The sequence below is a fragment of the Pelodiscus sinensis genome, chromosome 15 (genome assembly GCF_052426305.1).
Source record: "Pelodiscus sinensis isolate ZL-2025 chromosome 15, ASM5242630v1, whole genome shotgun sequence".
Lineage (NCBI taxonomy): Eukaryota > Metazoa > Chordata > Testudines > Trionychidae > Pelodiscus > Pelodiscus sinensis.
Window position 1 is genome coordinate 21,554,372 of NC_143066.1, and position 27,248 is coordinate 21,581,619.

Consider the following 27,248-nt stretch of genomic DNA (forward strand, 5'->3'; position numbering starts at 1 on the left):
TTCTGTAGATTAATGTCAAATTTTCCATTGAATTACTTGGGAGCAAGATGAGGCCCTGTGTCTACTAAGCCACAAATGTTAGCACCTGCCTGGCCCCGGGTGTTACATTCATCACCAGAAGGAAGATGTAATTGCAAGAAGGGTATGTTTGGAATCACATAAAGAAATTAATGTTTTAAATAGAATATAAAGGCTACAGAGTTTATAGGTTGACATTTTCCATACAAGGCTTAATTTACTATGTGTGCACGTACACGCATGTGCATTACATTTTCAACAAATAATATTAATGGAGAAAGAAAAAGAAGATGAGTTTCTCCATGTATCGGGTTTGGAATGGTGCAAGAAGATTGAAGGGGCCAACGACCAGAGAGTGCGAGTTGAATACAGCTTCCCAAGGTGCATGATGAAGAGAAACTTATTCTACTTTCAATGCTCAAATTAGGGCCTCTCTCATAAAAATATTTTTGCATGTGATTAGGTCTCTGTAACAACAAAGAATTGCACCTTTTGCTATCAGTAATAAGGAATCCCACTCTCTCCTTCAGTTTGGGTCCTGTATAGTTAACATTAGTAGTGCTCTTTCTATTTATAATGTGTCTTAAAGCCTCTGGGATAACTCTCCATCTAGTAGGGATGTTAAAAAATTATTATGATTGTAACTGTCTAGCTGCTAAACATTTTAGTGGTCACATGCTGGCTCCCTTGGAGTGAAGCTACCAGCCAGTGTACTTGCAGCTCCCACTCATAGGGAGTTGGCTAAAGCCCTGTGCTGCAAATTCTCCTACAGAGTCAGCAGCGCAGGGTGGCAACTGGCTTCCTGGGAGCTGATACACACAGAGAACCTGCTTTTAAATGAGCTCCCCATGTGTATCTGTTCGCACCTGCTGCTCTGTGTTGCTGCCTCCAATAAAGAGGCAGCAGCATGGGGCAGCACCCAGCTCCCCAGAATCTGGACTTGGAGATGGCGTGTAACTGTTTGGTCACCCGATCAGTTGTCCGTTTATACAATTGCACTCTTACATCCCTATCCTCTAGTGTGTGTTTCAGTTGATTTGCAATTGCAAAGAGAGACAAAGAAGGAGCTGCCAACAGGCAGCAAGAGATGAAAAAAATGAATTTTCAAACAGAGAGCCCATTAAAACATACACTGTGGTATCCTCTGAATGGGAAACGACTGGTTTTGAGATGATGGTTCTCTGGGATGACTTTTTGTGTTTGTGAAAAATCATAGAAATCCCTGGGAAATAAAGTGTGTAGTTAGCCCATAACATATATAATATTAGACTATGTAAAACCTATCTTTGTACAGAAGGCTTAAGACCAGGTTGCATTGCATTCATTTACAGTATACTTTAACATATTACCAGTGAATATAATTTATAGTCAACAGTTGTTTGAATCCTTACTGTTCAGCTACAGAGCCTGATTTTCTGCTGCCTGTCAACTTGATGAAGTGCTACCATCATGTATGGGTCTGAGCCTGCAGCCATTAGGCAGCCCAAATCACTAGTGGCTTCTATGATAGTTGTGTCTTAGTAGGGACTACAGGATTGAGTGGAGATAATCCTGAAAGGGCATTTCACATTTAAATTGCACAGGTTTGAAGGGAAGTGAAGGCCGGGCTGGAATTTGGAGGATCATGCCCATTGTTTTACATCTGTCATGCATCATTTTATTTTCCCACATTTCAAGCTTTCATTTAGCACTTTTAATTTTTGTTATTTATTTATAGATTCTTTTGCTTTAGTTAGAGTCTTTGCCCCTCAGGAATTTATATTTCTGCAGACACAGATTCCTGTATTGTACAGTGTATTTCCTGTTAGCCCTTGCTGAAAAGAGTTAATTCAAACCTTAGTTTTTATGTCTGTCTTGATGCATATAAGGCAAATTTCTCTTTAGAGGGAGAGCACCTTGGGGGAAAATAGTTAAAGAAGTGAAAGATACAAGAGTAAATCTTCTGTTTGCCTTCCTTTTTCTCTTGAGGTTTCATCACACTTGACTACCGGTAGTATCTGTGTGAAACAGCCAATAGCTGAGAGAGAGCTCTTAGGGCTGGAAACTGAGTTGGTTTAAATCAACATAGCTCTTTTAAGATCAGCGGAACTCTGCTGATTTACACCAGCTGAGGGCTTGGTCCTCGGAATTGTATTTGTGATACCGCTCAAATCTGTACTTAAATTACAGATGGACCCACGCTACAAAGTTTAGCTTCTGATCCAAACACTATGAAAACCCATGGATCTCCAGGACTTAACTTAGAATTCAGTCCTTTGTAGATCATGGGATAGTTGCAAAATTAAAAAACAGAAATACTTTTATCTAGTGTAAGGACGGTAGAAGGGTATTCATCTAGGCTACGTCCTTTTTAGGGGTATAAGGATCTTGCAGCAAAGGGGGTTTTTGCGCAAAAAGGAAACATCCACACTGCTTGTTTTTGCGCAAAAATCCCAGCACAAAAATGGATTGGCAGAAAATATGCAAATGAGATTGCAATTTATGCAAATGAGTCCAGCATTAGCATATTTTTTGCCAAGAAAAGTCGTAGTGTAGACATAGCCCCAGGGGGTTGGTTTAGGCCCATTTGTAATCTTCAAGAAAAGTATTGCCACACAGAAAAATCCCCAAAGACAAATGGGATTGGTGATCCCATCTCTCATCCTTTCTTCCTTACAAACTTTCTATTGCAGTGCAAATTAGGGCTTTTTAATGAAGAGTGTTCAGTTGTGTTTTTTATTAATTTAGAGACAATCATTTTGAAACAATCAAGCTGTAAGATGGGATGTTGCCAAGATACACAGAAATACCTTACCCTGGAGTTGCCGTGGGAGACTTTTGAAAGACTTTAATGAAAAAGACAGATTTTTTTCCCATCATTGCAACTAGGTATTTTGGCCCTAAGTGTTGAATGATGGAATGTTCCAATTATAGACAAAAAGTACTTTAAAGTGTATTTAAAATGAAAACTTACCTCAGGGATACTTTTGATTGTTGTAAAGTGGAGTCCCTGTAGGTTTATCTTCTGCACATTGATATTGTTGAAACTCAACAAATAAAGTTCTTGTTTGATCTTTCACATTCTCCCCTGTAGTGTTCATTCTTAACTCCCTAAAGTTTAAGAGCTACATATAGAGAATAAATTGGTGTGCGTGGTGGGGAGGAGAAGGATGGCAAGGATTCACTTTGCTGGAATAATTAGTATTGTGTGTTTGTTGTATTGTTAAGGGATGAAACCATGAGGTAATGAGTGATGAAAATCCCACTGTTTACTTTCACAGATGTGTGCAACCAGTTCTGTCAACTGGGTATTTCCCACAACATTAGCTTAGGAATTAATGTTTTTTGAAGAGTTTTAGGTAGCCCTTTCAGAATGGGGGGATGGTCGTGTGGATAACGAATAGTGTCATGGGTCATCTTTCTCTAGCTCCAGTGCAGGTTCATGTGATCATGAGCAAGTAATTTAATTTTCCTAAAATTCACTTCACTTATTGTGAAATGGAACTAAGAAGCCTAGCTCTTCTGCGCTGCCTGAACAATATGTGGCACTGCTGAGAAGTGAGGGCAAAGCCTATTTTCTTAATTCCTGTGCCTTATGGGGGCTGGCCTGGGCTGGCCTTCTGTATAATTTAGAACAGCCTCAATTGATAGTTCCCCATTTAGGCCACCTATAAGTCTGCTGTATTAAGGAAGTGGCCTGTAATAAGTCTTGCCTGTGCCTAGAAGTAACACTGTCTCCTCCATATCACATCTACCTTATTAAAGTACTTAATTGTGTTGTAACCACAAGTGCCTTCTCTGTATTCTCACTAGGGATATTAAGAAGCGAGTAATCAGCTAATCGTGTAATCGATAGAATTTCTATTGATTACACAATTAGTTGATAGGGTTGGAAGTGTCCGGGAGCTTATTCCTCACTGCGGCTCTGCAGTTTAAATGTAGTAAGAACCGGGCATGCAGGCAGCCTGGCTCCTACTACATTTAAACTGCAGAGCCCCAGCGGGGGTAGCTCCTGGACCCGACACAACCTGAGCTGGCTCAGTCCTCATTTGCGCTGGGTTCAGCCAGCCCCGAGGATAGTGAAACGCGCTGGGCAAGCCTGGCAAGGGGCAGCCAGTTGGTGAGTTTGATTTGGGACACGGCTTCCCAGCACATCTCATTTAATTACCCCTCTCCTGCCTTCCCAGGCCTGACCCTGGCAGCTGGGGGGAACCTCAGAAAGTGCCTGCTTACTGCATACATCCCGGAGTCGGGAGAGGAAGCTGGGCAGCAACCTTGGGCGGGCTGGCTGGGTTCTGGGAAGGCAGTGCTAGGTTGGCAGAGGGGCGCTTGACCTGCCTATTCACATCCCCAGCCTCGCCGGAGCGAAGCCGAAGCTATTTTGGGGTGAGGGTTCCCCCCTGGTGGGGCTGTGCACTAGACGTGAGTTGTGCAGCAGACGGTCAGAGCCCAGATGGGTGGAGAGTGGAGGCCAGGCCGCAACTCTAGCTGTGCTCACGCTGCATGAGCCCCACTTGGCCCTCGACCCCTGATCCTGCTCTGCCCCTTTGAGTTGCAGTGAGCCTGGGCAGAGCCACACAGCACCCATCTGGGACAAAGCCCTGGCGATGGGCGAGCTCTGGTCTCTGCCCGCCAGCCCAGTGGGATGCTGCAGCCGGTGCACAGCGCTTAGCGCCCAGCCTGGGCTCACTCCAGCCGAGCAGCAAGCCCTGCCACACAAGTTCAGCTACCAGAGCCTCCTCCCAGGTGCCTGTGGGTCGCGGCTGGGCTCCCCAAGCACCCAGCCCAGCCAGAGGTGCTGCCCCCGCTGCCCAGCCCACACTGAGCCCTGAGCACCACCAGCCCAGCCCAGGTTTCTATACAGTGCTGCCAGCGGAATCGGCCCATCTCACCAAGGGAGACCAACCCGCGGAGACATGCCGCTCAGCTAATCTGCATCTCCCCAAGCGCAGCCTGGGAGCGCTGAGCTTGCCTGGCCGATGCGCTCTGCCCGCCTGGGCTTTGGTCCTCAGTTTCTGATCCAGTGCCGGGCAGCCCTGGCTGCTTCCCCACCTGCCTTGTGTGAGGGAGGCCCCAGGGAGAGCAGTGTCAGCCCGGCGCATAGGACGGGCAGAGAGCGGAGCTGTGGCTGAGCCACTCCCAGAGCAGCTGGCTCGTCCTTGATTCTTGCCAGTCCCAGGATCTCCCCTTCTGCACCACATTAAGCATGGGGCAAGGGGAATGTGAGTAGAGTGGTTGAGTACCTGCTTACATCCCTCATTTTCACTTGTACCAGAACCTGCCATTTGCCTCATTTCAGACATGCAACAAGCACACTATATTTTGAATATATAATCTAATGTGTAATATCCAAATCATTGTTCATTCTCACTGGTGATAACTTGATTTGACTAAGCATTACAAGTTAAAATATACATGCAGCTGTCTTTGTGCTTTAGTTTGATAAGTCTGCCTCTTTTGTCTAGGGAGCTAGATGAAGTAGCCATTGCTCGAGTCCTTCTGTATCTGCTGTTTGAATTCCAAACTAGAAGCACTGGCAAATCCTCTAGTAAGACTTGGTATAGTGATTGGCATTAAAATTTTTTTTTTTTTTTAAATTCAGATCCCAACACAGTACAATCCAGATCACAGAACAGTTATTGCAATTAGCATATTTGTGCCTGATTGGAATTTGCTGTAAATGTGCCTAAGGTCGAATGGAAATGGAGGACATTATTGTATTTAATTATTTCATAAGAATGAATAAGGATTCCAGCAACAGCATAGAGATAATGTAACAGTAGAACAATTAGAGTTCCTGAGCTACTGATCAAACACATAAATGCAAGATCATTACAATAAGTACATTAAAACAGGAAAAGTCAAAATACTCAGTGATTGGTAAGAACAAAGGTGTGATCACAAGTTTGGCTGCATGTGTCTGTTTTTCCTGTGTGCTGTCCCAGATAATTGACAAAGCAGACTCTGAATGAACTGCCCAATGACCATAAGACCCGTTAAGGTACAAAGGCATCCAGCGAATTTTATTTTTGATGAAGCATGGTAATACCACCTGGATGACTCTAGGAAGATACTAAGACATGAATGCCCATGACAAAGGACCCAGTAGTCAGTGGCGGGACATTTCATTGCCCTTCTAGGCTGAACAAAGATAGTCCCTCTCAAATACCTCTTCATACCCCAGTAAAAACAAGTTAGCACTGCGCTTCTCACACAGTTAGTTACTGTCCCCTGAAGTTATCTTGTGTATGATGGTTAAATGAAAACATCTCCATTACGTACTGTCATCCTGACCTTATCTTTTAGGAGGGGGCAGTGTGTTCCTGTTATCCTTGGGGATCCTGTCTTATACCAGGCTTCCAAGACATGGGCTTATGTCTTAGGCTCTCTCCCTACTACAAAAGGCAGCATGGCAACTATCAAATACATAACATAATAGCCAGTTTGTCAAAGCAGCATCAGTTCAATAGAGATGTCTTTGTTACAACCTTAATAAGCTTTACATTTATTACATTTGTGTTGCTCAGTTTGCTGCTTTTTCTTGTTGAAATATGTGCTGGAGGTGTGGTCTGAACACAGGATGGGGAGTCGGTTACTGCTGAGGCCTGGTTTACAGTAGGAGTTTGGGTCAAACTTAGTTGCATTAGGTCAGTTTTCTAAACAGTGAGTCCACACCACCAAGCCCATTCCATCAGCTTTAAATGTCATTGAAGCTGGTTTTGGTATGCCTGCATTTATTTCACCAAGTGCTGTCAGGCACATAAAAAAGTGTGACAACAACAACAAAATGTAACCCTAGAAGTCTTCATTGGCAATTGTTGCCATGCAAAAATGAGTTTTTATAGGAACAGGGTGGGGGAGGGGATTATGAAGCAAATAGATTTTCTGTGCCTGATTAGGAAAGTTAATAATCAATGGCATCAATAGCTAGTGTGTCTAGTGCCTATTGTATTGGAGTCTTCACTAAAAAGGTTAAGGGTGATATTTTTAGTCAACACAGTATTAACAACGGGGAAAGAAAGCAAGCAAAGTTCTGGAATGAACAAGAATATGTGGCCTGGTGAAATTCATCTTAGGATACTTAAGGAAACAGCTGAAACAATCTCAGTACTGTTAGCAATTATCTGCAACAACTCCTGGCAGATGGGCGAGATCCTAAAGGTCAGGAGAAGGGCAAACACAGTATTTGCCTTTAAAAAGGAAAACAAAGAAGATTCAGGGAATTATATACCAGTCAGCCCAAATTCGATATCCGGAAAGATACTAGAACAAATTATATAACAATCAGTGTGTATGTACCTAGAGGATAATAGGGTTATAAGGAATAGATCTGTCAAGAACAAATCATGACAAACAAACCTAAGTTCCCTCTTTGTTAGGGTTACCGACCTAGCAGATGGGGGGAAACAGCACACAGGTTATATCTTGATTTCTGCAAGGCTTTTTGACACACTCTCACATGACATTCTCATAATGTGGTCTACATGAAATTATTGTAAAGTAAATTGGTAGGAAGACCATACTCAGAGTAGTTATCAGTGCGAATGTTTAATCTTGAGAAAAGAGCAGTGAGGCGAGCCTGAGAATAGTCTTCAAATGTGTTCAGGGCAGTTTTAAAGAGGACGGGGATCAAATTTTCTTCATGTCCACCGATAGTAGGACAAGGAGTTTAATCTGCAGTAAAGGAGATTTAAATATTAGGAAAAGCTCTAGAACTACAAAGGTAAGTAAGTTCTGGAACTGGCTTCCAAGGGGGTTATGAAATCCCCATCATTGGAGATTTTGAAGAATAAATTGGACAAATACCTGACAGGTGGTCTAGATATACTTGGTCTTGTCTTAGTGCATACTTCTCAAGTCCTGTGCAGCCCTACACTTTTAGGCTGTGTACATATTTTCTGGGGTGGATTGCTTCTCCTGAATAAGACTTTTTTTATGTTATAGCACTGTTGATGTATATAACTATGATAATATGATCATTTGGGGAGGAGGAATATTCAAGAGACAATCTATTCTTAACTAAGGTGGTTTTTTTTAACTATATAATTAATCAGGCTGTTGGAAAATAAACTAGATTCCTGTGTAGGGAAGAGGGGTGTAAACTTGAGTACCATTGACCACCATTTACTCCACTCCTACACGTTGCTTATTGTTTATATATTATCTTTACTTATTGGCTTCATTTCTGTGTCAACTGTGAGTGAGTAGCAACTGTCAGATTAAGTAGAATTTTAAAAGTGAAAAGTTTTATAGTTGCCATCTAGCATCATCTGAACATGTGAGGGGCTGGACTATAGCATCTTTACTCACGTAGAGTAGTACTTTAATCCAGTGGTTTTCAAACTTTATTTCCCATGACCCAGTTGAAGAAAATTGTTGATGCCTGTGAACCAACATAATTATATTTTTGACTAGAGCGTGGGCTGGGGCATGAGACCAGGAATGAAGGGTTTGGGGGGCAGAAAGGGACTTAAGGCTGGGGCAGGAGATTGGGGCACCAAGTTGGGCACGGGCTTACCTCCAGCGACTCAAAGTCAGTAGATCAGTGGGGATTCTAAGGCTGGCTTTTCCCACTTGTCCTGGCACCTCAGACCACACTATGCCTCAGAAGCAGCCAGAAATAGGTCTGAGTCTGGGAACCAGCCAATCTGAGTATGGAGCAGTTGCTCAGGGAGGGCAGTACATAGAGCCCTGTGGAACTCCACCCCCCCCCCCCCCCACCTAGGAGCTGGACCGACTGCTGGCCACATTTGGGGGTGCAGTGAAGTCTGTGGTGCCAGGACAGGCAGGAAGCCTGCCTTAGCAACCCCCACTAGTCACTTGGTCACCCTGCAGCAAAGTGACCTAGTGCCTGGCATTTCATGATCCAGTACTGGGTTGGAACCCATACTCTGAAAACCACTGCTTGTATCCATGAAGCCAGTAGGGCTACTCAAGGGGGAAATCACTAATGAGTGCTCCAGATTTTGGAGCCTTGACTCTTGCAAGTAGTCCCACTGAATTGATTTGAAACCACTCACGGACTTGACTCTGCTTTCTTTAAAGTCAATAGAGTTTTCATTCTGACTTTAATGGAATCAGGCCCTTGGGAATTGGTGCTTACAAACATGAGCCTCATTTTGGCCCAGTTTATGGGATCTGAGTGTGGGTATCACAGTGCAATGTGTATTTATTTGGTCTATTTTAATGTGTATGACTTTTTCTTTTTATTTTTTTTAATTGACTTTGCTCTGTAATGTAGACGTTGCTTGTAATTCATGTAGTATGATTTAAAAAGTATAGTAACATTCATGTAACTTTCCCACCTTTTGTAGGATGGTTATTTTTCCCACCGGCCAAAAGAGAAAATGCGAACAGACAGCAATAATGAAAACTCTGTACCCAAGGACTTTGAAAATATTGATAACAGTAACTTTGCTCCAAGGACTCAGAGGCAAAAATACCAGCCTGAGTTGATGAAGAAGCCTCTTAGCAAGCAGAAGGAGCACTTGAAAAAGAAACTAGAGCAAGAAGAAAAGGTGAAGGAGAACTCCCTTCTGGGGAAGAACTCCAATGAAGTGCTTCAGTTCAGCCACCATGCAGTAAAGAACAGCAGCAGCAATTTGAAGGAGATTCACAGGTCTCCCAGGCAGCACAATTTAAAAAAGAGTGGGAATAGCTCCCCTGAAATAAGATATGACCAGCCACCAAAGTGTGAAATATCGGGCAAGGAGGCAATTTCAGCTCTGTCTCGGTCCAAATCCAAGCACTGTCGGCGGGAGATTGCAGAGGTATACTGTCAACACAAGCAAGGAAAGCTGATGCCTGAGAAGGTGACGCGTTTCTGTCCCCTGGATGGTAAGTCAATAGATGCTAAAGTGTAATATGCTCCAACACCACATGGGGTGGGAGGAACTCCATGGAGTAACAGCTGCTTGACTCTGCTCCAGAACAATAAAAATCAGCATTATGCGGCAAAGGATAATGTTGCATTTATGGTGTGGGTCAAACAGTGAGTATCTAAAGATGTCTTTAGCAGATAACTATGCAGAGAACACAAGATTCTTACCAAGTGTATGTTGGATGTTCTGCTTCAGTTTTCTTCCAACAGATTTTTTCGTTTTCAATTTTAACCAGTTTTCAGACGATGATGCTGGCAGCAGTTGCAGTGTTTCCATTTACAGATACAGAGGCCTACTGGAGAGAGGATGTCCATTCATTCCATGCCAGTATTTGACAAAAGAGATGTACGCTATGTGGGGAACAGGGAAACAATCAGAGTGAACATTGACACCTGCTGCCAGCCAACGAAGGGACAGCATTGCTGTCTGCTGCCGGGGGACAGAGGGCTTCAGGATGGAAGCTGTTAATCTGGAGACAGGAAAAATAAACAAAGCGTGTTGTGGCTCAGTTATTTTTAGTGAAGTCTTGGTACAACAAATGTGGTTTTCAGAGCTCATTAGTTCCAAGTTTCCAATCGAAACCCCTAGCCAAAGTCAAGGCTTTGTTTTGTTGTTTTTATTTTAATGTGGGATCAGATTTGTGGCTTATTGAACACAGGTTCTTCACCATTCATTTAACTGTGGACTAGCCATAACTTAAAACGCATTTCTTTAGTGCTGCACAGTCTGTGAGCACAAAACATTACTGGTAGCTGCAGTGGTATTTTTAAAGCACCACTCTGATCCTGAAATCAGCACTTCCCTGCTTGTGCAGGGTTAAGATCATGCTTAAGCTCTTTGCTGGATCAGAGCCTAAAGCAGTAGTGGGCAACCTCAGGGTTCAGTGTGACATTTTGTTTACCGTTGCCCACATGCAGGGTTGCCAAATTCCTCTGGTTTCTATATGAGTATTTTTTTCCTATTTGTATTGCTAAGGTGACCCACATGTAAAGCAAGGACATGGGAAGTGAGGTGCTCAAAGATTGTTCACAGCATTAATTGTGAGAGCTGTGCGCTCTCTCTGCATCAATCAAAGCACTGCTACGGTTCAATCAGCACACCCTGCAAAGTCTAGGTACACAGACGTAGTAAGCAAAATACTCTATCATGGAAGACCATCTTGGTTACAAAGTCTCAGGGGTGTAGCCGGGTTAGTGTGTAACTGTGAAAACAATAGGGACTATCAGAATTAAAACAGAAAAAGGTATTGACAGGCACATTTTTTCCTCTCCCTTCTTTTTCTGTTATAACTTTGATAGGCCCTCTTTTTTCTGCACTCAAGCTCATCTGAGGAAGTGAGTTTTGCCCAAGAAAGCTCATGATACTATATGTATTTTTGTTAGTCTCTAAGGCTGTGTCCAGACTCAGGGGTTTTTTCGGGAAAAGTAGCCTTTTCCGAAAAAACTTCCCCTGCGTCCAGACTCAAGCCGCGTTCTTTCGAAATTAATTTGAAAGAACGCGGCTTTTCTTTCAATGGCAGTAAACCTCAATTTACGAGGAAGTTCCTCTTTCGAAAGAAAGCGTTCTTCAATGTAAATAGGGCTTCTTCGAAAGAGAGCATCCAGACTGGATGCTTTCTTTCAAAAAAGCAAGCCGCTTTTTCGAAATTTCTCCGTGCAGTCTAGACGCTCTCTTTCGAAAGAGGCTCTTTCGAAAGATGTTTCGAAAGAGCCTCTTTCGAAGAGGCTTGCAGTCTAGACATAGCCTAAGGGTATGTCTACACTACCCTCCTAATTCAAAATAGGAGGGTAATGTAGGCATACCGCAATTGCAAATGAAGCCCGGGATTTGAATTTCCCGGGCTTCATTTGCATAAGCGGGGCTCCGCCATTTTTAAATCCCCGCTCGTTCGAACCCTGTGCCGCGCGGCTACACGCGGCACGAACTAGGTAGTTCTAGTTCGAACTAGAAAGCCTAGTTCGAACTACCTAGTTCGTGCCGCATGTAGCCGCGCGGCACAGGGTTCGAACGAGCGGGGATTTAAAAATGGCGGAGCCTCGCTTATGCAAATGAAGCCCGGGAAATTCAAATCCCGGGCTTCATTTGCAATTGCGGTATGCCTACATTACCCTCCTATTTCGAATTAGGAGGGTAGTGTAGACATACCCTAAGGTGCCACAGGACTACTTATCGTCTTGGTTACAACAATCTTGAGGTCCACTGAGTTGGAGGGCCATTCATGCGGCCCACGCGCTAGCAGTGACCCGTCACTGGCCTAACGCATACATGATGTTTTATAAACAAATGGGATCTTTCACTGTGTGTCTGTGATTCCACTTCTTCGATGGATTTGTTTTGATGTTTGTGGGAGGTTTTTATAATTACTCTCTCTCGTTTGCAGTCACCATCGTGCTCACACTACCACTCATCTTCACTTCACTGAGTGGCGGAGAATAGGAAAACAGGAGATGGGATAACGGGCCTTGTGGGAAAATCAGGTTTTAAGTAGGGATGTAAAAAGCTAGTTTCCCCCAGCACCGTCTCCAGGGTGCCACCTGCCCCTCCACCTCCTGCTGCCTCTATTAGTGGCAGTGTAGTGGGTATAGGGGAGGCTGCTGCCACCAAGCAGATCCTGTTCACAGTGGCCAGCGCTGGCTGCGGGCAGGGGCTGCTTCAGCAGCAGCTCCTGTCCATGGCTAGCCCTGGTGACCGTGAACAGAGGCAGCTCTGGCATAAGCCCCTGTTCACGGCAGACAGGGTTTGCCACGAACAGGGCCTTCTGGACTCAGCAAGAGCCGGGACCAAGCAGTCCTGGCTTGTGCAGACGCTGCGACTCTGTATTTTAAATGTAGTAAGAGCCACAGCGTGGGTGGCCCCCTTCATTTTAAGGAGGCATCTGGAGGAAGAAGTGGAAGTATGGCCGACCAGAAAAGGAAGGAAGGTAAAATCAAAAGAGAGGGAGAACTCAATTTCAGTGGTTATATGGAGCTCTCTCCTAAAATAGTTCAAAAAGTGTCCTGGATTGATGTATTCAGACTAAGGAATTTTTCAGCGCACTGGTTATTGGTACTGTGTACTTGAGTCCCTTTCTGATAAATCATACAAAAATAAAATCTTAGATTCAGAGATTATAGATTTACATCAGTTGTTAGGACTTGTGTACGAGGACGTTTAGTTTGTGACAAGCTGGGATATGAATCTACTCCACAATAGCTTGTCACAGACTGTTGCTGTGGATCTTGCTGAGCCACATTAGCTGTTTTTCATGCTCTTTGTTTTAGTCCTGTTGCAAAGAGGTCTAGATCAAAATGCAGCAGTGAACCATTAATGTGCCTCGAAAGAATCTGTGTGGATAATCTGCAGCAGGCTAGTGTGTAGTAAATTCACACTCATCTTCCCACAAACTAAATGTTCATTCACATAGACAAGCCCTTTGAAATGTACATGATCTCCAAGATGATGTATATCTGAGTATCTATATCACAGTCAGCAATGAAGTGTTCAGATTTCTCTGATACATTTTCTATTTTCTGGCCTAACTCTACCTGGGTCCTTGGAGCTATTCTATGTAAAGTAATAACAGTGAGACTGGTCATTGCAAATGTTTGCTTTCTCTCCTGCACAATTTGAGTCTGGCCTTGGGAGATAGGTGAGAGAGTTCAGTACCCTGCAACACACTTCTATGGCGACATCACCTAAATGCTACTGTTTTCTTGGCACTTACTGTAACATTCCAAACCCCCATTGTAGCTTTAAATAGTCATCATTTAAACAGTTAAACAACAGCCTTTCCCAGGAATATTTCCTACTTCTGGCTTTAAATATGGAATTTCCTACAAGTACTTCTGTTCAAGGGTCTGGATAGGCACCGTTCAGTCCTGGGCCAGTAAAATTTTCTATACTCAGTTGTCTCACAAAGGGCACATAGAGCATATGATGTAAAATTAAGCTTTTTGTTTATAGTACAGTATAATAAATGATAGCAAGTTAACTGGTAAGTGATGAGATGGTAGGAACTAAGGGTACATCTACACTACATGGCTCCGTCGACGGAGCCATGCAGATTTGTTTATTGGGTAAAGGGAAATGAAGCGGCGATTTAAATAATCGCCGTTTCATTTAAATTTACATGGCTGCCGCGCTGAGCCGACAAACAGCTGATCAGCTGTTTGTCGGCTCAGTGCGCTAATCTGGATGCTCCCCTGCTGACATCAAAGCCCTTTGTCGGCAGCCCCGGTAAACCTCATCCCACGGGGAGTAACGGGGCTGCCGACAAAGGGCTTTGACATCGGCAGGGGAGCGTCCAGACTAGCGCGCTGAGCCGACAAACAGCTGATGAGCTGTTTGTCGGCTCAGCGCGGCAGCCATGTAAATTTAAATGAAGCAGCGATTATTTATAGACTCATAGACTCATAGACTTTAAGGTCAGAAGGGACCATTATGATCATCTAGTCTGACCCCCTGCACAGTGCAGGCCACAAAATCTCACCCACCCCTCCTAGAATAATCCTCTCACCTATATCTCAGATATTGAAGCCTTCAAATACTTTGAAGACCCCAAGATGCAGAGAATCCTCTAGCTGTGATCTGTACCCCATGCTACAGAGGAAGGCGAAAAACCTCCAGGGCCTCTGCCAATCTACCCTGGAGGAAAATTCCTTCCCGACCCCAAATATTTAAATCGCCGCTTCATTTCCCTATGCCTACAACCCTCATCTACATGGCTCCGTCGATGGAGCCATGTAGTCTAGACACAGCCTAAGTCACTAAGGCTATGTCTACACTGCAGGTATCTGTGGGCAGAGAGTATGCTAATGAAGCACTCATTAGCATTTGTTGCACTGTCATTTGCATATCTCTGCCGATGCTTTTTGCACAAAAACCTCTTGTGCAAAAAGCATTATCAGAGATATGCAAATGACAGTGCAACAAATGCTAATGAGCATTTCATTAGTATACTCTCTGCCGACAGATACCTGCAGTGTAGACATAGCCAAAGATTCTGTCAGTTAGTATATCATTTGTTCTATTTTTAGTTTTAAAATGTGTGTAAATCCAGTAACAGCTCAGGTATGTTCCTGGATATCTACCTGAAGAGATTAACAACAAAAAAAAACCAACTTCAACAGCTTCAAAAATGTGGTGTGTGGGGTGTATATTAAAACAAAAGGTGTGGAGGGGCCTTTGCTAGGAGTCTTCAGATGATCAGGAATGTCCCTGGAGCGCTAAGGGTTTTTTTTTTTTAATAAAATCACTTTACCAAGGCAGATGGATCCTAGTAGAAAATGTTGACTTTCTTTGCCTCAAGGTTATTCCGTCCTGCCACACTGACAGCTGACGTTAACCATTTCAAACACTGCCAAATTCTCCTTCAGGTAGTGTTCCGTGTAGTCTCTCTTAGACACGGGTAGAAAGAGCAAGCTTGGCAGTTTTGCAGTGGGGAAGTAATAGAGCAGCAGCATAACTCATGTAATGCCAGATGTGGGTGCAGAAGTATGATGTAAGCCTTTTAACTAATGCCAGAATTCCTAGGCAGCTTCTTAGCTGGGAAGTCACAGCCCTTTCAGAAGAAGAATTTTAGGGGTCAAGGGAAGAGGTTAGGACTCAGCAGCGTGGTCACTCAATGCCTATATGATATACTGCACGTCTTGCAGGAACAGGCCCCACTACATGTTCATACTTTTCTCATTAAAAAGTGAGTCTGTTTAAAAAATAAAAGTTGTAACCTTTTCTGTTTTACAGCTTTATTTTTAAGATACTTATCCACAAAAAAAGTAACCATGCTGTGATTTAATAGGCCAGTTGGATCAGATATTTCCTCCTTTTTATTCTAAACTTTCTGTATTGTTCGGCCCTGATAAACAACTGTGCCAAGCCTCTGAAGAAGAGGCTACATGAACCCAATATATTCCTTAAAGGGGTGTAAGCTTAATTAGGTAACATTTGTAAAGCAGTAGCCCTGAGCTTTTGAATCAAAGCACGGTAGAGCTGGTATTACTGTTTTCCTGTGCTCAGCTCTTAACATTCTGAACATCAAGACAGCTCTGTGCTGTGTGTCAGCACAAGTCAGACATCCTGGGGATCGATCTAACTGTTCAGCATGCCAAATGATATATCCGTATGTTTTTACACAGAAAAAAAGATTTGTTATGTGTTTACAAGGGAGCTGTGAATTTTAAATATTTATTTATTGGTCTTACTCATTCATTATGTCAGTGCATACACTTGTTTAAAAGCTGTGGGCTCCATTGAGATGTCATCTAGAGTGCAATTCTCTTGGATTCATTCATACGTGCATAGCTGTTCAAAGCTGCAGAATATTTAGTTAAATGTGGCCATCAATTGTGGTATATGACTCCATTGAGCAAGACTGTCATAAATTCTAAGTGGTGTTTATCAAGAGGAGCAGTATCTTATAAACTCCTTGTTTTTCTTTGAAGTATTTTATTATGTCCAAATGCAAGAGGTGTAGAAACTCAAATGTATTTTCAGAGTATTATGGAAAGGACTGTTTTAAATCTATAGTGTCATCCACTGGTACCTCTCTTAAATGAGTCTGTTTTCTCCAAAGTACGTCTAGACTGCAAGCTTCTTTCAAAAAAAGCTTTTTGAAAAAGAGCATCCACACCTCAAAACCAGATTGAGAAAGTGATCTGCTTTTTCGAAAGAGAGCATCCAGACTGCATGGACACTCTCCCAAAAGAAAGCCCTGATTGCTATTCACAGAATGGCCACCAGGGCATCTGTGCTTTTTTCGATTGCCACTTCTTTCAAAAAATGACCCTGTTCTGGGTCCACACACGTCTTTTTTCGGAAGAGCTCTTTCAAAAAAGGCATTCTTCCTAGTAATTTGAGGTTTACCAGTGTCAAAAAAACCCTACGTTATTTTGATTTAATTTCGAAAGAATGTGATTGCAGTGTGGACTCAGGTGAAGTTTTTTCGAAGAAAAGGCAGGTTTTTTCCAAAAAACAATGTAGTCTAGACATACCCCAAGAGAACAGGAAGAGAGAAGCTCCATTCCAACTGTATACGATACACTGAGAGTGTGATTGAAGCAGCAAAGTAGATACAAATATGAATTGTTTAGCATTGTTAGTGTGCATAGTTCTTTACAAACAGACTGTGTCCCTCACTCAAGAAGGAATGGTGACCAACCTGGGAGGGCCACAAGGGAAAGTCCGAAGTTTCAGCAATAATATTATGCTGTTGTGGAGGTCAGTGTGGCAGCCACCTTGAAGGGCGCACCACTTCGGTTTGTATGCACTTATTTTGAGAGGAATGTTTATAATTTATAGGAGTGTGTTTTGAAGGGGGAGAAGGTGGAAGTGTCGCAGGTGAAGTCTTGAAAGATGGATGAAGGTATACGGGTTGATGCAGGTGAATGGACAAATCTAGTGCGGTCTTGATTACAAAAGGAAAATGGGAAAACTGCTTTTTTGATAACTGGGAAAATTGTCTTTTGGGTGGGGTTGTCATAGCAGATTAATTTGCTCATCTGTAGGGGCAAGATGTAGAGCTGCAGTGGTGCTAGATGGAATGCCCTGCCTTCTCGCGGTGGCCACCCATATCTCTGTGCTGAGGTCCGCTGCAGACTACCACTCCATTTCCATTAGTTGTTCAAAGCCTTGCTTCCGATGATTGTTGCGTCCGGGCCCAGCTTTGTCACTGAATGTACTTCCATGCGTAACCTACTAGTTGCACTTCTCCAAGACAGCACACTGAAAGCCCTCGATGAAGCCAGAGAAAGATAGAGAGCACCTAAGTTTGGAGAGGAGCTAGACTCAGAAACTGTACATTGCAAAATTCCTCTCTTTGACAAAGCTAGTCTGATGTAAGATTGTAAGATCATTCGTGCAGCCACTCTGCAGAACAGAAGAGATCTCCCATTAGCATACTAAAACCACCTCCATGAATGGCAGCAGCTAAGTCAGACGGAGAAACTTTTCTCACCAGTACAGTGCTGTTCACACTGGTGTGTCTGTTTGTGTAGCTTGTGTCACTCAGGGGCTGCGTCTAGACTGGTATGATTTTGCGGAAATACTTTTAACTGAAAACTTTTCCCAAGCGGGAGCGTGAAAGTATTTGCGCAAGAAGCACTGATTTTATACATTACAAAGTCAGTGCTCTTGCGCAAATTCAAGCAGCCAGTGTAGACAGCTGGCCAGTGTAGACAAAATCTTGCCAGTCTAGATGCACCCAGGGTGTTTTTTTACTCCCAGGTGACATAATTTATACCAACAAATGTGATAATGTAGATATGGCCTTAATCGGTATTCTAGACTCCCCAAACAGGATCCTTTGTAAGCAGGAGCCCTTGTAAACAGGAAAGAGAAGAAAAGTGTACTATTTGCCTCTTAGTGCAGACTGAATTTATCTGTGTAGCTCTTCAGATAAGTAGGGTTGGCAGAAATCAATTTTTATTTTTGTATCATTTCAACAGATAATATTGATGCTTATTTTAAAGCATTTTAAAAGATTTTTTTCCATTTAAATTTTCTCAGTTGTGCAGAATTATGTTTTTAATAATTTTTCCGTTGTTTTTATTGATTTAAATTTTCCCGTCGTGGGAAATTATTGGAGAGATGGTAAAATATATTTAATGAGAATATCCATTAAAATTCAAAAAGTTTGTTTTTATTGACCATTAAAACAAATTGTCAACATCATGTGTCCAAATATACAAAGTAAATATCTTTAAATCAATAAATCACAAGTGTTTTTACTATTCTTCAGCTAGCCTCATTCAAAATTATAAATCATTGGATTTTGACTCTCATAGTTTCTCAAGCAGCATTTTTCTTATTCTGCCTGTCTCTGAATTTTAATAATTACTGATGACAATATTCTTTCATTAGTTTGTGTATGTATGTTGAAATCAATGTTTACCAACATTTCAAAGTAAAAATCGAATCCTTCCAAACCCACATACAGATGCAGTTATGGACACTATTAAAAGGATAGCTGTGTAGAGACTGAAACTATATTTTTTTCTTTCCCTTGATCTTGATATTCCCTTCAGATTTTTTGGTTTCTGATCCATTTTTCACAGCTATCATTTGGCTCTCAGTATTTTAAATCTCTAATTCTTATTGACCTGAGTGTCGATTTGTAAGCTGGACAGGTAGATGTGAGACCATTTCCTGCATGACTGGGGGGGATGATAGACTTGCTGGGCCCCTGGGCAAGGTTGGGGAAGGAGATGGTTCCATGCTTTTGGAAGGGTCGTGGCCTCGGGGAGAAGAGGCTTCATGCCACCCTCCCTCTGTGCAGCGCTCCAGTAGCGATTTAAAGGGCTCAAGGTGTGTGGCAGCGGCAGCCATAAGCTACAGGCCCTTTTGCATCACTGGGCCCTGGGACAGTTTCCCCTCGCTCCCAGCCCTCCCATCAGTATACCTGTGCATGATTGACACCAATTCTGAGTAATCAGAAAATCATAGACTTATAGGGTTGGAAGAGACCTCAGGAGGTCATCGAATCCAGCCCCCTGCCAAAGCAGAACCAACCCCCAGTGAGTGTCGTCATACTGGATCTAAATCATTTCTTCTCTGGTCCAGATTATCCTTGGTGTCTCCCACATGGGTCTCTAGTCTACTCTTGGTCATTGGGGGCTGACACTTCGTACTCCTTAGTCCAGGTCTTTGGTGCTTGTGTTCAGATGAACGCGTAATATGTTCCCTTTAGAATTTTAACATCCACTTTTGATTAAAGAAAAGCCCCTATAAGATGGAGGGCCTGGAGCAAGGTTGGTTTATTTCCCTTTGACTTCTGTGTCATCTTTGCTCAGTTTACAAGTCAGAACAGGTTTTCTTCTACCTTCAGCCTGAGGGCAATCTGGCCCATAAAAAAATAGAAACAAAAATCAAGCTGACCTCTTTCTGTGTCATTCATCAGCACTGAAGGAGTTATTCCCAGATACGGCTGTTTGCTCACCTGCTTCCTTACTGATGCTGGTGCTTTGTCACACACAAACAAAACATTTTCTAAGATGCTAAGGAATAAAATACTCCAATGCAGAAGAGCAGCAGGGTCAACAGCCACTGTAAGCCCAGGGGCAAGGGGAATGTGAGGGAGGTTTTGCGCCCCTGGAAAAGGGGTGGACCTCTGGGCAGAAGAGGCAAGGCCAACTGCAGTCAGCCCTTAAATCTTCCCAGACCACAATGCTAGGTTCTCAGCACCATGCAGAGCAGCGCTCCTGTGGCAATTTGAAGGGGTCTGGGGCTCCAGGCCCCTTTGAAACACCGGGGCTCTGTGCAGTTGGCCCCTTTGTCCTCCTGTCAGCAGACCTGCTCTCAAACTCTATCTGAGACTTGCAGACCAGGTATTGTATATTAATGATCACTTCATTAGCCACCAAAATTCAGCCTCTTCTGGCATGGAATAGAGCAGCAGTTCAAAAATGTCTGAGCAAGTCTGCCCAACTGTTATGGGAAGTGAAAGAGAATTCCATATACAGTTTAAACAGGAAGGGAAATATAGCTAAGCAGGAGATAGGTAACTTGGTTAGAGATTGACCCTTTGACCTTAAAAAAAGTGTATGTTAAAATGCTAAATAGTTATCCTTGGGTTATACATATATATTGACAGCTGAACAGACATCTTTGTTTAGTTTTTAGAATTTTCACAGTATGCTTTTTGACTCATTTGATGTAATCCAAAATTTAAAGAGTATGGGACCAGTTCCACAAAGATTATTGGATCTATCTCTGTTTCTTCTGGTTTAGCCATTGCAAGCCACAGTCACTGCTGAGACTTCTCTTCACACCTTTAGTCTATTAGCCATGGTAAAAATGCCATGTTGAGTATAAATTCTTTGAGACTGGCATTGAAGAGCCAGCATGCAGGCAAACCCAACATAACTTTAATTTGCGGCTCCACAGATGACTCCTGTTGCAATAAATTTACTGTGAATAGACTAATTGCAAAATAACCTTAATTGAGTAGTTATCAATGAACAACATCCTGTGGAACAAAACTGCTTACAATTAATAGCATTTAAGCTTTCTCTGTAGAAGGCTAAAGATGTAATTACACCACATATGGAGACTGTGTTCAGTTCTGGAAACCATGATGCCAGTGTTTCCTTCATTTTAAGGGTAGTTTTGGCTTCAACGTACAGCACTCGTATTTTGTGTTTAAGTTTCTGAAAAAAGAAAAGGTCTGAATCTCTTTTCCTTACATCAGAATGAATAAGGTGCTAGTTCATTGAGGTCCATGGAGTGGCACCAGTGTAAATCTGGAGTTAGTGGAGAAGAAGCAGACCCCCACATGCTATCAACTATACCATTACACATGATAAAACAAACCTAATAAACCCATCCATTCCTTTGTATGATGGAAGAAGAGTAGAACTTTGCAAATATTTTTATAGGATCAGGATCTACAGGCGTATTGCAGAGTTGGAGGGAGATAAAATTGGTGGAAGAGTTCTCACAGCTTGCAGAATGAATCAGTGTTTTCTGCATCTTCATGTTGTTTGTCCTCAGAGATTTCAGTAGCACCCCTGTGAGGGTATGTCTACACTACCCTCCTAGTTCGAACTAGGAGGGTAATGTAGGCATACCGCACTTGCAAATGAAGCCCGGGATTTGAATTTCCCGGGCTTCATTTGCATAAGCGGGGAGCCGCCATTTTTAAAACCCCGCTGGTTCGAACCCCGTGCAGTGCGGCTACACGGGGCACGAATTAGGTAGTTCAAACTAGGCTTCCTAGTTCGAACTACCGTTACTCCTCATTTCACGAGGAGTAACGGTAGTTCGAACTAGGAAGCCTAGTTCGAACTACCTAGTTCGTGCCCCGTGTAGCCGCGCTGCACAGGGTTCGAACCAGCAGGGTTTTAACAATGGCGGCTCCCCGCTTATGCAAATGAAGCCCGGGAAATTAAATCCCGGGCTTCATTTGCAAGTACGGTATGCCTACATTACCCCACTAGTTCGAACTAGCGGGGTAGTGTAGACATACCCTGAGAGACCTGAGCATTTAGAACTCAGCAAGGAGGTGAGCTTGTTGCAAGACAGCATTGGGAGTCTCATCCCAAAATACCAGAGAAAATAGCACCCTACACAAATGTTGATGGTGTTAGCACTACCTTATGTGGGTTTCTTCTTTCCCTTGTAAGATAACAGCCTGTGGGTATGTTTACACTGCCAACCTAGTTCGAACTAGGGTGGCTAATGTAGGCATTCGAAGTTGCAAACAAGCCCAGGATTTAAATATCCCGGGCTTCATTTGCATCTTGCCGGGCGCCGCCATTTTAAAATCCCCGTTAGTGCAGACTCCGTGCCCACGGCTACATGCGGCACGGAGTAGGTAGTTCGAATTAGGCTCTAATAAGGGGGTTATGGCAGCTGGAGCTGGGCAACCAATGCTAGTATGGAATTTGTAGTGCCTGGGCTCCCCTGGTGCTGGGAATCAGTGAAGGGTTACCCAGCCTCGGTACAGATGGCCCTTTCCTCCTTCAAGCGTTCTGAAGTACATACAATTCACAAGACATTGGCAAGCTTCGGAGGCAGGGTCATGTTCACATTCCATGAGAACAAATGTCAGCTCCTCTTTTCCACTAAATAACAGCTCCCCTCCCTCTTTCCTACTGGATGATGATTTTAAGCTTTTAGGTGGCATGGAAGGGATACAACATCAAACACCAGGAAATAGATTTTCAAGAATTGTCACTTTTAAGGAAATGCTAAGAACAAGCAAAATACGTGTCTAGCAACAAAAGTGGAGGGTAGAAATAAGCTTGGAAATTTCAGCCACTCAAAATCCCATAGAACTATTGTTTTAGTGCCAACTTCTTATCCTGGGCAGGTGACTGGGGAGGAGCAGGTAGTAAATACAGAAGGAGACTGTCATGGTCATGAGAGATGGCCAGCAGCCTGGGGACTAAGGGTATGTCTACACTAGCCCCCTAGCTCGATCTAGGAAGGCTAATGAGGGCGACCAGAATTGCAAATTAAGCCCAGGATTTAAATATCCCGTGCTTGATTTGCATGTGACCGGCCAGTCACCATTTTAGAAACTGACTAGCCCGAAGTAACTGCCTGCGTCTACATGCGGCAGTGAAACGGGCTTCTGATTTAAAGCCCCTAATTCGAATTAGGTGGTAAACCTCATTGCAGGAGGTCATCGGAGGACGGGACGGGGGGCATGAGTGCCTCTCTGTCTCCCTGACCTGTTGAGACCCTCGGATTAGAGAAATAAATGAAAAAAGAGAAAACTGTTCACTGCAGGTCCTCTGTAGATTCTGATTTTATCTTGAGTTGTAAAGAAGCAGTCTGATTTCAGGAATCTGCTGACAGGAGTCCATAGTTCAAAATCTGCTGTGCATCTATGATTCTGAAACCTTAACGTTCCATAGAGAGTACAATGGGATTTATCCAAATGTCTCGGGCAAGATATAAAACCATTGGCTAAACAAAGATTTGGATGGAATAGACAGCTCATTCATCAATTACCTGCAAAGAGCCTGCTCAAAGCTTCTACCACTGGTGCACAATAAAGAGAAGGCTGGCATGCCTGTCTTCAGCTGTAAAGACATTTTCTAGGGTCCCAGCCTAGAAAGTGCCAGCCCCTTAGTATATTGAAGAATGCCATCTGCTTTTTTTTCCAACTGAATTTAACAGGGTGGCCTCCCAGATGTCCCCAACCCTGGGGACATACTGTAACCAAACTTTGTTTTTGCTTATACTGAATCGGGCAGTAAGTATTTAAAAAGTAATGGCAAAATAAAACTATAATATATATGTAACCATTGCTGTCTCTTCCTGAAATAATATTAACTTTTTGAACTCCACAGGACAAGGTTTTTTATTTGTTCTGGCTTCAGGAAGCAGACATTTTTCATGAAGATTGTCTAAACACAAACTCCTGTATTGTAGAAGAAAACACCCAACACAATAACTGGAATATATAACCTATAAACTGTACAGTTGAGGACTCCCTGGCTGTGTCTACACTGGCCACTTATTCCAGAAAAGCGGCCGCTTTTCTGGAATAACTTGCCAGCTGTCTACACTGGCCGCTTGCTTTTCTGGAAAAGCAATGACGATCTAATGTAAAATTGTCATTGTTTTTCCGGAAAAACTATGCTGCTCCCATTCGAGCAAAAGTCCTTTTCCGGAAAAACTGTTCCGGAAAAGGGCCAGTGTAGACAGCACAGTAGTCTTTTCCGCAAAAAAGCCCCGATCGCGAAAATGACGATCGGGGCTTTTTTGCGGAAAAGCGCGTCTACATTGGCCACGGATGCTTTTCCGGAAAAAGTGCTTTTCCGGAAAAGCATCCTGCCAATGTAGACGCGCTTTTTCCGGAAATACTTATTACAGAAAACTGTTCCGTTTTAAGCATTTCCGGAAAAGTGTGCCAGTGTAGATGTAGCCCCTGAGATTTATGGAGCATGTGTATGTTTTATAATTGTTTCATTTGGAAGTGAGAAAGAAAAGGTTTGGGGAACTTGTCTCAATTAATAATGCTAACACTGTAGGCATGTTAAAAGGAATTAATTCCATTTAAGACTACAGGCCCTAATTTGGCCATTTACACTGAAAATGAGTTTTTCTTAAATAGAATATACTTTTAACATAGCAAACTTCTTTTCTTTTTCTTTTTCATGCAATCATAGCTTCTATAGAAAAAGAGTGACAAGAAGTCTGTAGCTCAGCAGCCATGGAAAAGATGTTGAAGTTACTCAACATTAATTTAGTCTGATGAACACACACTTATCATTTGATGTTAGTTTGAGGACTTGTTAAAAGTGAATAGGGCTTGATTCTACTCTTACACAGTTTTAGCATCCATGAAATGCCATTGATCAACCATCCAATGATGTCAAAAGAGTGACTCCTGATTATATCAGCATAAGCAAGAGCAGATTAAGGCCCAACATCTGTCTTCTGTTCATGCCAGGAAGCGTTGTGGACAAATAGACGTTCACAATAAGCTCTGAAGTGCTCTACATACAGATTTACAACACTTGATTTCTGGCAAGATTGTGGTGAAATCCTGGCTCTGTACAAGTCAGTGGCAAAAGTCCCATTGAGATCTGTAACGCAGTATTTAAACTGCTCATTCTCTCATCAGCTATGTAGGCAGACGCGTTACTCCCTGATTGCACATGGTGCTTGCTGAAGCCAGATCATAACAACACATTTTATTTACTGGGTACTTATCTATCAGTGCTGTTCCACATCTTACACTGAAATCCAATAGAATTTAATAGAGAATTGTATCCTTTTTATAGAATTTAAACCAGCTAATGGAATTTTATTGTGGGAATGCATCATTTTCTATTAAGTCAAATCATGTGGCTTGTTTGGAGTAATTTCTCTAGATACTCTGTTAAATTACACAGGATTTTTCCATAGGGATAAGGCCCTCTAGGCCCTCTGAACTAAAGTATTCTGCAAATGGCTAACTACACAATCTTCCTCAGAACTTGGGCTGCAAACATAAAATGATCATCTCTTCAAAAGATTCTTGCCTAATCATTTAAAAAGGCAAAGGAGTGGGTACATTTAGAGGATGCCAGGATTTCAGTGTTATGCTTGGGATCCCAGGCATCAAAATGTTAAAACCAAAATCTTTATCTCCTTGTACTCACTAACAAATGGCTGTTGTGGAGAGTGAATCATCTGGTGGGGTGAATCCTCTCTGCCCATTTCAGACATGCACCACACTGCTGGATTTCTGCCCCAGGTTTTTTTTGGGGGGGGGGGGGAAGGAGGGAAGGGAATTGAAAAGTTCTTCATCTTTAATTCTGAGAACTATCCTCCTACCCCCAAAAATCTCTTTAGATTTCCAAAACGGCAAGTGAATGATCTGTTCTGTAATACATATGTTCCATGGATTCGCTGTAGGGAAAAGCTTACCTGTTGAGAAATTGTCACCATCCATCTCACTCGGAATTACACCAGAATACAATTATTATCTATTATGATCAGTTAACCCAGCATTTATCAAACTGTGGGTCACGACCCCCGGGGGGGTGGGTCGCAACCAACTTACAGGGGGGTCGCAGCTGGATCCAGGAGGAAGTGAACTGGGATGGGGGGGCGCTGTGGGGCCTGCCTCAAGGGGAGGGGAGAGTGTACTGGGATGGGGAGATGCTAGGGGGGCCTAGCTCTGAGGCAGGGATGAGTGCATTGGGATGGGGAGATTGGGGCGGGGGTAGGTGCAGTCCCAAACTGGACAAAGTGGTGCAACTTTTGCGTAACAACTTTAGCCCCCCCCCTTTTTTTTGCTTAACTTTGGTGTGTGTGTGTGTGTGTGTGTGTGTGTGTGTGTGTGTGTGTTTCTACAAATATTTCTTATTGTGATTTGTGTTACTGGACTGCAACTGAAGGTTTACCTTTATGTAACTAGAATATATTCGCCCACATTTCATACTCCAAGGAACCATGAGCTGTTTTGTTCTACTCTGTCCTGGTTCATTTGTATAATTGGTAAAAACTAGTAAGAGTTACAGTTACTAAATGAGTATACACTCTTTACAGTTATTAAAAGAGGATAGACTCTTGTTTGTGACTGCCTGAAGTTTGGATTTCAGCATTCCATTCTTACTCATCTGTGTTTCTTAACTAGAAACTGTTTTTTATCCAGCTGAGGGATATTATGGTGCAGAAGAATATTTAAAATCTTACTACTTTTAAATTGAAAGCTGTGTGTGTGTGTGTGTGTGTGTGTGTGTGTGTGTGTGTGTGTGTGTGTGTGTGTGAGAGAGAGAGAGAGAGAGAGAGCGAGAGCATAATATTATTGAGCTTGTCAGTAATATGACTAAATAAGAACAATACATTTCCACTTTCATCAGCTATTTGTGGGTTGTGAGTCATTCTGATTTTATGTTGTTGTTTTTAATTTACCAAATAGCATAGCAGGGAAGGACAAGTTTTTAATTTACCGAATAGCATGGAGGGGAAGGAAAGTTTAAGGGAAAAGTTTACAGCCGGTCCCCAAGTTACGAACCCAGCAACTTATGACCATTCGTATTTATGACCAACCTCCTATACAGCCGGAACCCAAGTTACAAATGAAATCCACACTTACAAAAAGCGCAGCCATACGTAAGTGAATGTAATCTGACTTACAAACCGATCGAGTTACGACCTAGTGTTTGGTATGTAACTTGTTCGTAAGTCGGGGACCGGCTGTATTAAGATTTTGTTTTACACAAGATAGTTTTTACTTTGAGCCAGAATTGGAAAGATATTTAGGTGTTTAAAGATGCACATAGACCGCAGTGAGATTTTCAAAAGTGTCTAATGATTTAAAGCTGCTTAAGCACTTCTGAAAATTCCACTAGACACATATCTTCTTTAGGCATCTAAGTACTTCAGTAAAATCTGACCTCATGCCGTTTTATGTCCCAAGAAAAGACAGTTCTGTTCTTTGTTTATTTATGA

General features: G+C 42.8%; 1 protein-coding gene across 1 annotated transcript in view; it reads left to right on the plus strand.

The window, feature by feature from the left end:
• Positions 1-27,248, plus strand: part of XYLT1 (xylosyltransferase 1) — a 399,566-nt gene that overhangs the window by 209,332 nt on the left and 162,986 nt on the right. The window contains exon 3 of the mRNA XM_075899380.2: positions 9,312-9,834. Within this exon, the coding sequence (XP_075755495.2) occupies positions 9,312-9,834 (523 nt within the window). The remainder of the gene's footprint in view (positions 1-9,311; positions 9,835-27,248) is intronic.